General features: G+C 37.1%; 1 protein-coding gene across 1 annotated transcript in view; it reads right to left on the bottom strand.

Moving 5' to 3' along the window:
• Nucleotides 1–607: 607 nt before the first annotated feature.
• The window catches only part of LOC106951703 (protocadherin-like wing polarity protein stan), a 19,226-nt gene continuing 9,750 nt past the window's right edge, over nucleotides 608–10,083 (bottom strand). Inside the window, exons 9-21 of the mRNA XM_015039378.1 lie at nucleotides 9,785–9,988; nucleotides 9,591–9,629; nucleotides 9,416–9,505; nucleotides 9,124–9,210; nucleotides 7,855–7,962; nucleotides 7,645–7,758; nucleotides 7,440–7,533; nucleotides 7,010–7,128; nucleotides 5,579–5,734; nucleotides 2,729–2,886; nucleotides 1,838–1,989; nucleotides 847–1,142; nucleotides 608–760 (exon numbers count right to left, since the gene is read on the bottom strand). Coding sequence (XP_014894864.1) covers nucleotides 608–760; nucleotides 847–1,142; nucleotides 1,838–1,989; nucleotides 2,729–2,886; nucleotides 5,579–5,734; nucleotides 7,010–7,128; nucleotides 7,440–7,533; nucleotides 7,645–7,758; nucleotides 7,855–7,962; nucleotides 9,124–9,210; nucleotides 9,416–9,505; nucleotides 9,591–9,629; nucleotides 9,785–9,988 — 1,770 coding nt within the window. The remainder of the gene's footprint in view (nucleotides 761–846; nucleotides 1,143–1,837; nucleotides 1,990–2,728; nucleotides 2,887–5,578; nucleotides 5,735–7,009; nucleotides 7,129–7,439; nucleotides 7,534–7,644; nucleotides 7,759–7,854; nucleotides 7,963–9,123; nucleotides 9,211–9,415; nucleotides 9,506–9,590; nucleotides 9,630–9,784; nucleotides 9,989–10,083) is intronic.

Below are 10,083 nucleotides of genomic sequence, written 5' to 3' on the forward strand. Positions count from 1 at the left end.
TCTGCTGTCCCCTTTTATTTTTATTACAAGTGTAAACTCTCTGATTGTGTATGATCGCCAAACATTGCTGGGCACTGGAGCCTCGACTGGAAATATGTTATCGAGGAATTGTACTACAGACAAAACCTCGACCCTGCTGTTGGGCATTCCAGCTCACTTGTTTCGTTTCTGGACTCTACATTTCTGGTTTATTTCTCTCTCTCTCCATATATCCTAAATAATTCACACGTACATAGTGGTATGCACTTTTGTTTTGTTTTTCTTCTGTTTTTCCTGTACCATTCTTAGTTGGTTTATATCTTATTCATGTAAATAATAAAAACATGATACAAATGATCAGAGGATATTTCTACTCTTTAAGTTGTAACTCTGTATTGACTGAACAAATAAAGAATTAATAAAAATAAATATAAACGATAAGCTTCCTGAACATTCCTGATGCAGATTGTTCACATATTAACCACTTTAATGGTGGGAGGGTTTCAGGTCAAAGTACGCAGCCAGGTGTTTATGGCCTTTACAGTAAATGATCTGCAATCTTACATCAATGTGGAGATAAACAAGTTCAGAAGCACATTTTCCAACAGCTGATAGGAGGAGTTTACCTTCACTTGGATGACTGGGGTTTTGTACGATAGGAGGAGTTTACCTTCACTTGGATGACTGGGATTTTGTACGGGGCGATGCTGAACACAGAGGCTTCATAATCGTCTGAGGAGAACGCTGGAGGCTCGTTTACATCCTCCACCTGAATTCTGACCTGAGAGACAAAAAATGTCCATTTGGTTTGTATGAAAGCAACGATAAAGAGAGTTTGTGATGACAGCTGTGTGATGTTGTTGTTACCATGGCCACTGCTGAGGTAGGAGGCGTCCATGTGGTCACAGCCTCCACATCCAGGATGTACCACTCCTGCTCCTCCTTGTCCAGCTCTTTTGTGGAAACGATGGAGCCATCGCTGTCGATGGAGAACAGGTCTTTGTGTGTTCTCAGTTCGTAGGAAACGTTGTACAGGTTGCTTCCTGCGGAGGCTTGGACCTGCCCCACGAAGGCCCCCGAATTCTGGTTCTCTTTCAGGCTGAAGTTGTAGGAGGAGCTCTGGAACGCCAGACTGGCATTCATGATGTTCACCACAACACGAGCTGCAGGATGGAACCACAGATATCATTATTCCCTCTTATAATAGACATGTTGCAGTTTATGAAAAAATGTCATGGATGACCACAACATTAGAGGATAAAAAGATGATTCTTTTACTTGCCATTCAGAGCAAAAATCTCAAGATTCTGCAACAGTTTTGAAAAATCCTGAGTTCAGTGGTGAAACCAAATTATGCAACCCATCATAATCTGTGATCGCAGCGTTCGACTGCATATATTTCTCTGTCTTGAACTTTGATATTATTATTATTAGATCTGCACAGTAAGGTTATTATAAGTCACATCAGGTCACATCATAAATTGTGACCTGCTACATGAGGGTCACATATTTTAGCAAATGAGAGTCGACTGTAATGAAGAGGTGGCAAAAATATTAAAAACCATTTTGAACCTCTTCCCCTGTGCAGTAAATCACTTTGAATCATTTATTACTGATTTACAAAACGGCTACAGCAGGTTTACATATTTAGACAACAAACAGTAAATGTCATGATCTGTAAAACAGTGTTTGGCATCAAAAACAAAAAAATACATAATATTTTCTCCATTAATGTGAAGGAAATAAAGAAGCCATGAAGATTACAATCTTGGATGTTCTTGATGTCTGCAGCCTAAGAACCTTTGTAATCACAGCATTAATGCATAAATACATAAGAAAAACAAAACAATATTCTGACCTGTGGTGCTGAGTGGAGGTTTGCCATGATCTGTGGCCTCGGCTGTCAGAACCAGTGTGAAGTCTTCTGTTACATCAGCAAGGTCATAGGTCAGCGTCACTTCTCCTGTTTCACTGTCTAAGGCCAAATATGGTGAATGTCCTTCAGAGAAACTGCAACCAGAAATAAAGATTTAAGTGCAGGAATATTTTTAATGAGTTGGTGTGTTTGATTGAAACAAAGTTATTCACAACTTTAGTTTTTCCCTATTTTCACTAACACAAAGTATAACATAGCTGTGAGTACCTTTAAATCTCTTTTACCTGTTTAGAGTTGGATTTGAAATGTAATCAATTACGAATTTAATGATGGCACTTGAATTAATGTAATGTTTTGATTATTGATTCTATGTTGCATGACTTTGTGTTTGTTATGATGTAAAGCACTTTGAAATGCCTTGCTGATGAAATGTGATCTACAAATAACTGATCTGATTGATTGAGCTGTTGAATGGATGGCAAACACATGGTTTTCACATTCTTTACATTCAAACCTATGAAAATGCAAAATGCATTTTGTACTTATTAAGGAGACACTTTGGAGAACCACCTTTTGGAGTAGACAAGTCTTTTGTTTCTACCAACTTTAACACATTGAAGTTTTTACTCAATCTTCTTTGCAAAATATCTCCTGCACCATCAGATTGGAGAGTTTTTGTAACATCATTTTTCAGCTTTGCCAAAGATTCTCAATTTGATTTTACAAACATGCCTCCATTTTTTTCTAATTTTTTTCCTTTGCAAAAAACAAAAAAGATCCTGTTATATCAACTTCATCCTATTTTGTGATGGTTTGTGACTATAAATCTGTGTAAACTGCAGTTTGTGGTTGTAATGTGAGTTCAGAGCGAACCTGTAGGTGATGAGCGAGTTGTTCCCGGTGTCTTTGTCAGTGGCTCTCAGCGTCAGCACCAGCTGCCTCTTCTCCACGGTGCTGGTTTCATAGCTGCTGGAGCTGAACTCGGGTTTGTTGTCGTCGTCTGTGATGCTCACTCTGATGGTAGTGATATTCTAGAGCACAAGGTTTGACTTAATAAAGTGTTTTGCAAACAATAATACTGAATAGCTGCTTTAAAAGGGACTCATTATGCAAAATTCACACTTTTCATGTTTCTGAACTTCCATTTAGGTCTCAGCTGCTTCTAAAAACAGCCCAAAAACATCCATCTGTTCTTTGGCAATAGGTTAATGGTTTTTGCTTCTGGAAAATGAAACGACTCCTTGATTGTTAATGTCAAAAGTATCACTGGAGTAAACAAAGTGACCATTGGAGAATACGTCCTGTGCAGGAAGAAACGTTTGTTAAATAAATAAAAGACAGTTCTCAGATGCATCTGTCACACAGTGAATGTTTTTGTAAAGTCGTTTTTTGCCTTTAGGTTGCAAAGTACATAGGATTTTAAAAATGTATATATTTTAACATATATATACATATACTGTTTATTGTTTTTCTTAGTAAAACAAGTCCTAATAATTATATGTTTTATATTTTGTTCTGAAAGTTACATGATCATGAGCATCATGTAGTTTTTATGCCTCTAAATATCTTTGTTCTGCTGGACCAAAGTTGCTGACCTTTGCCCTAATCTATAAGTTACTACTTCATAACCTCAAAACACACTTTGCAATTAATGGAGAAAATGAGGCAGGACTGTTCAGCCTGGTGCTTTAGCTGCCTGTTGACAAAGATAAACAGACCCACTAAGCTCCACGTTAATACAGTCAGTATTAATTCCCAGTAAATGAATGACAAGTCAGTGAGATTTGTGATTCAAACTGCAAACCTGACAAAATTCTGTCAAGAGCTGCTGTTTTATAGTTTGTTTCAGAAACAACTCATAATGAGACAGTTTAGTGAACAATGAGGGAATTAAGTGCATGATTTCTATTCCTGGTGTAAAAAACATGCAAAAGTATCCATAAAACAGTTACTTTTATTTGCTCTAGTTTCCTACAGGAGTCTGTGGAACAGGTTAACAACTACAAAGAGTGTCTCTCAAAGCTAATGTCCATCTGTTAGCTGTGAGACTTGGATTGTTTGAATACAGTCAAATTATCCAGGGTAGAAAAACCCCGGGCAGAACTGGACACTGGCTTATTTTTAAGTGGATTTATTTCCAGTAAATCTTTGATTATTCTGGAAACATTAAGACACACAATCAAGGAACATTTTTACCCAATATCAACCAAATAAACTTATTACTTTGGTTTTTTTGAACCAAACATTTGGTTAAAACAAAAACAACACAAATGTAAATTTACTCCTCATTTGTAAATTTTGCAAGTACTTTCCGTTTTCACCAGTAATCAATTATTTTCTGCTAATCCAACCAATCACCTTGACATTTTCTCTATTTCCTTCTTTTCTGACCAATCCCTGCAACTCAGTTGAATTTCGACCAATCCTCCATTGAGGATTCGATACCATTGACCACGACAAATTCAAAAGTGTTAGATTTCCAATGTAAGTGTTGTATGTTAAAAATACAGTGTTAATTCAACAACATGAGTGTTAGTTCCCCTAACACTCACTAAAGAGTTCCAAAGAGTTAAACAAAAAGCAGTCCAGTCCAGTGTTGATTTCTAAATTAACACCAACAGTCTAAATCAACACTCATGTTGATGACTGAAGCCTGTTATGATGACTCCAACACATTTCTTCAGACAGATTGAACTTTTAATGCTGTCCAAAATAAATTTTCTATAAGTTGACTAATTTCTTTAGTAATTATTTCTGACATTTTTATGCTTTATCTTGAAAACTGGGTGGGCAGAGTAATGTGAATGAATATGACGGTGACACACACAGGTGAGTCTGATTAGTTTTGCTCACACTACTTTTTAAAATATTTTTTATTATCCTAATGTTTCTGCTATATTTCTTGTTTTTCCTTCCAGGCTGGAAGTCTTCCTCCTGCATGTTGGCGAAAAAAAGAGCAGCACCAAAGACACTTCACCATCAGTGATTCCAAGACCATGGCTGCTTCCAATGAACTTTCAAAGCACACTTCACCTTCAGTGCAAAGTACCATGAATGTATAACCTTTGTTGTACAGGTCCTTCTCAAAAAATTAGCATATTGTGATAAAGTTCATTATTTTCTATAATGTAATGATAAAAATTAAACTGTCGTATATTTTAGATTCATTGCACAAAAATATTTATATTTAAAAATAAAAACTGAAATATTTCAGGTTTTTATTGTTTTAATACTGATGATTTTGGCATACAACTCATGAAAACCCAAAATCCCCGTGTGACACAAATATTAATGTAAATTTACTCCTCATTTGTAAATTTTGCAAGTACTTGCTGTTTTCACCAGTAATCAATTATTTTCTGCAAATCCAACCAATCACTTTGACATTTTCTCTATTTCCTTCTTTTCTGACCATTCCCTGCAACTCAGCTGAATTTTGACCAATCCTCCATTGAGGATTCGATACCATTGACCACGACACCCTTTTATTTCAATTGAAGCTCTGTGTTGGTCTTAAAGGTACAGTCTTAGATATTGCATGGAGATCGGGGGCAGTTCCCCTGGATTGGCAGACTGGGATGGTGGTGGCCTGTTCAAACAGGGGGACTGGAGGATGTGCTCCAATTACAGAGGGGTCACACTCTTAAGCCTCCCTGGAAGCTCTATTCAGCTTTCAATGTGACTAGAGTGCAAAAAACCGGTTATGATGGTAGTAAAGCCCACCTGGTCCAAATCAGTGACCGTATTAGTGAAGGAGTTTTTCAGAAGGAAGACGTTGTAACTCGACTGATCAAACTCTGGAGCGTTGTCGTTCACATCTTCCACCGTGACGGAGACGACGGCATCGGCGGTCTTCAGAGGGTCGTCTGTCTGGGCCGCCTGCAGGCACACAATCATTTTTCATACAGACTGAGCTCAAAGCTACAGTGAATCCATGTCATGGTTTTATTAACTAGCGATATATCTTTATTCTATATATACAGTTGAAAGCATAAGTGTACATACACACTGCAAAAATACAAAATCTTAAGCATTTTTGTTCTAGTTTCTAGTGCAAATATATTAGTTTACTTGAAATTCCATAAAACTATAAGTAACATAAGTAACTTTTCAGCAAGATATGAGCTTGATTTAAGTCCACATAATTTCTTAGTATTGCTGAAAAAGTACTAGTTCCTCATAGGCATGGACCATATCATCTTCATAATACTGGTAAAAACTTGCTTCAAAACTTTAGGAAAGATTTATAACAAACTTTGGTTACAGTTGGTAAAGCATCTGCAGATGAGGCTGCAGTTGTAGCAACGTGTCTGTTAGTCATTACTTCACTGGAAATGTCTGAGACCAATGGAAGAAATGAAAGTGAACAAAGTTCCAGATCATTAGGAAGCTTCTACAAGCTTTTACTTTTTGCAGGGGATTTTTATGTGACATATTTTGGTGTTGAGCATGTTTAAAAGAAAGATTTCCTGATTTTAGTTTTGCACATAATATTTGTGCTCTAAAAAATGCATGAGGGAGACATTTAACATCTTATAAAACTAATGTTCTGTTACAGCAGAACAGTTCAGTTTGTGTATATAAGTTTTTCCTACACTTGGTAGCTGATTTCAGACTGGTTTTTTACCCAAATTAGTTCATATTTCTATTTATCTATTTTGTATGTTATTTGACACATGAAACATTTTGTATTTATTTATATATAATCATAGTGACTGTTTATAAAGGAAAGCAAAAGAAAAAAGATTCTCCCACCCCAAAGAAAAATAAAAGCAGACTAAATGTGGACTATCAGAAAACTTGACCCAGTTCCACCAGGTCTGTCAGGAGAAATGGACCAGAACTCCAGCCAACTATTGTAAGAAGGTTGAAGTTTATAGAGTTCAAATGCAACAGAAAAGTATGTAAACTTATTATGTTAAAGACATTAATACATAAACCTGACATATTTTTCATTTTTATGGCATTTAGAAAATAGAAATAATTTTGGTAATTCTAACTGAACTAAAACAAGAGAAGTTTAGTCTGATTTAACTTCAGGAAGTTTATTTGTGTCTTTTTCTTTGGTGTATGTAAACTTCCTCTGTGCTCTCATAATATCGTTAATGATGTTCGAGTTTTCTTCATTTTCTACCTGGGAATAAAAGATAATACCTTTATGTTGACAGAGATTTCACCTCTGTCCATTTCCTCCCTGTCAAACGACGTCACCACAGTCAGAACTCCGGTGTCGGCGTCGATGTTGAAGTTTGCTTGGTAATCGACAGGAGAGACTGAACAGACATACATATTTTAGATTTATATGACTGTTTATATCAGGGGTCCCCAAAGTCGGTCCTCGAGGGCCGACATCCTGCATGTTTTAGTTCTCTCCCTGGTTTAACACACCTGGATCAAATGATGGCTCATTAGAGGCATAAGAAGAACACTGACAAGCTGAAACCACCAGGGAGAGAACTGAAACGTGCAGGATGCCGCCGGCCCTTGAGGACCGACTTTCGGCCCCTTTGGTTTATATGCTCAGTTTCTGTTCTATGGTAAACATGTCTGAACTGACAGTTTTACCACAGCAGGTTTTCTGTACCTGAAGTGATGCTGTATGTTATCGTCTCGTTGATCCCAGTGTCTCCATCTTGGGCCTTTATTGGTTCTGGTCGTATTTCACTGAGATCCCCGTCCTGAAACACAGTCAGTCTGTTCTTCACAACAATTCTGTCAGTTTGAAATAAATTTCTGCTTTACATCCAAACAATGAGGTAAAACTCACATAACCACTAAATGAGCCTCACCTGGTTCTCTGGAACAACAGCCTGGTAGAGACTGTGGCTGAAAAAGGGATTTAAGTTGTCAAAGTCTTCTACAACGATCTCAACTGAGGTTGTGTCGTTGTTTCCGCCATTGTCCTGCAACAGGAACAACAAAGAAAGGGATGGTACATTTATGATAGGAGTTAAATAAATCAGAGTGTATAAATATACTTTGTCTCTGTGTTTTCTTACCGTGGCAGTGACAATAAAATTGTACTTTGGTACAACGTTGTAGTTCAGAGGTCTGATTAACATAAACGCCCCGGAGTTTGATAAGGTAAAGTCTTGTGTTACTGGAGTCTAGAAGGAGAACAATGGCATCAATAGTCAGTGATATACAGAACATTTGTAGAAAACCAAAATACACTTAACTTTTTATACACTTAATGGGCTTAATTATCATAAAATTAGAATGGAAAATAGAATGATTTGGTAGTAAAAAGCATGTTTTTCAGGTCCGTAGAGCTAGAAAATATTAGAGAAAACACCAATCACTGTAAAGCGTGGTGGAGCAAGAAGTTAGTGTCAAATGTTTGTGCAGCAAAATGTTTTGTTTGTGCCTTTATATTTTTAAATATTTTAATAAAACATTTCCAGAGGTCTTTTAACCCTGACATTAACAAAAATCAAACTTTTGGTTTTGTGCAGCTAAGATTAATGTAGCACTGTTGATTGACACCATATTTATTTGATTTTGTAAATTATGAAGGGACTCATTGACCTTTGACCTCTGGAAGAATTTATTAATATGTAGGTTTGAGCATCAACAATTAAACAAAAAAATGTTGTTGCACAAACCTGCACAAATGTAGCACCATAACTATTTATGTGGCCCTATGGACTGTGGAGGGCCGGATTTGAAAGGATGTAAGGTTTTGGTTTTTCTGTGTATTAATTTAGGTTTCTGTGTTCAGTTGAGTCTCTGTGTTGTCCTGTCTACCCCTTGATTGTCCCCAGCTGCCCCTCATTTCCCCTGATAACCTTCCTTATGTATTTAATCTTGCCTGTGTCTGTGTTTACTGGTCGGGTTCTTGTCTATTGTCATTACGTCCAGAGGCGCAAATGCACATTATTCAGGTGGATGTGAAGACATAAATCGGTGCCCCCTCTCCCCCCCGAAGGAAGGAACGTCAGCGTAGAAAACATACGCACGCTTTGAGCATATTTATGAAAGTGTAAAGGTCAAAAGGTCAACCAGCCCCCCCACTTTTATGAAATCAAACAAAATTGGTGTCAAACATTAGTGCAGCAAAAATTTTCGTTTGTGCCGCTATCATTTTAAAGATATAAAGAAAGTTGGATTTCATAAAAGTTGGACAAATTGATTTTTTTCTCATCATTGTTAGCATCTATTTTACTTCTCATGTGCTTAACCTGCTGCAGGGTCGCTGCTTACATGCATAAAACATACTTTATGCTATTGGTATTGTTATTTAACAATACTGATTTCAAAGTACTTACATAGGAATATGTGAAGAGGTTGAATTCAGGTGTGCTGTCTGCATCCACGGCTCTCACTTGCAGAACCTCAGTGTTGACAACATGATTCTGAAAAACCAGACAACAGAACGAATGAGAGAGAAAATGAGAGATAAATGCTGCTTCCTCATTTCTTTGAGAAAACAATGAAGAGTGAAGACATAAAGTTTAAGATTTATTTTGATCATACTGAATAATTCATCACCATCAATTTTATTTCTGCCAATCACCTGATTCTTAGATGTATGAAAGGTTTACAGTTCCTTTGACTTACCTCTGAAATATTTTGAGAATAAAACTTCTTATCAAATACTGGACTGTTGTCGTTGACATCAGTGATTATCAGCCTGCGGAAGTTTCTGGACTGTAAAAATAGAAACAGAAAGTGACACTTTTTAGTTGTTCAATTAGTTTGCGATGTTTGCTCCGTATTTTGGAATTTCACTCACATTGTCACAAACCAAAGCGTAGTGCAGCACTCTATCAGTCTGCAACATAAAAACACAGAGGATGTTAGTTTTGCTGCAGCATGTTAGCATAAATTATGCTGAGAATCTCAGTGAAGATCTGCATTAAATACAAATACAAATAAACACAAATATTCAACAAACAAATTCAGATGCAGTAAAGTGGGGGAGCTTACCACAGTGAGGACGTCGGCGTCGAGCGGCTTCTTGGTGCGAACAGTCGCTGTGGTTCTCCCTGGAGTGGAGATCATCTCCAGAAACTCAAGATGCTCAGGTGACAGGTCAGGCTCCAGCGTCACAATAGTACCAACTGGAATACCGGACACCAGCTCCACATCACCTGCAGCAGCAAAAATAAATGACCCAATAAACTCAATTACCTCATGAATTCATGAAATCCAGCTACCAATAAATGATCTGTTTGTGTGACATGATAGAGAAAAGACTCAACAGAGGAAGTCAGATTTAATTTATC

Source organism: Poecilia latipinna, unplaced genomic scaffold (assembly GCF_001443285.1).
Source record: "Poecilia latipinna isolate Pla-1442-1.1 unplaced genomic scaffold, P_latipinna-1.0 Scaffold469, whole genome shotgun sequence".
Taxonomy (NCBI): Eukaryota; Metazoa; Chordata; class Actinopteri; order Cyprinodontiformes; family Poeciliidae; genus Poecilia; species Poecilia latipinna.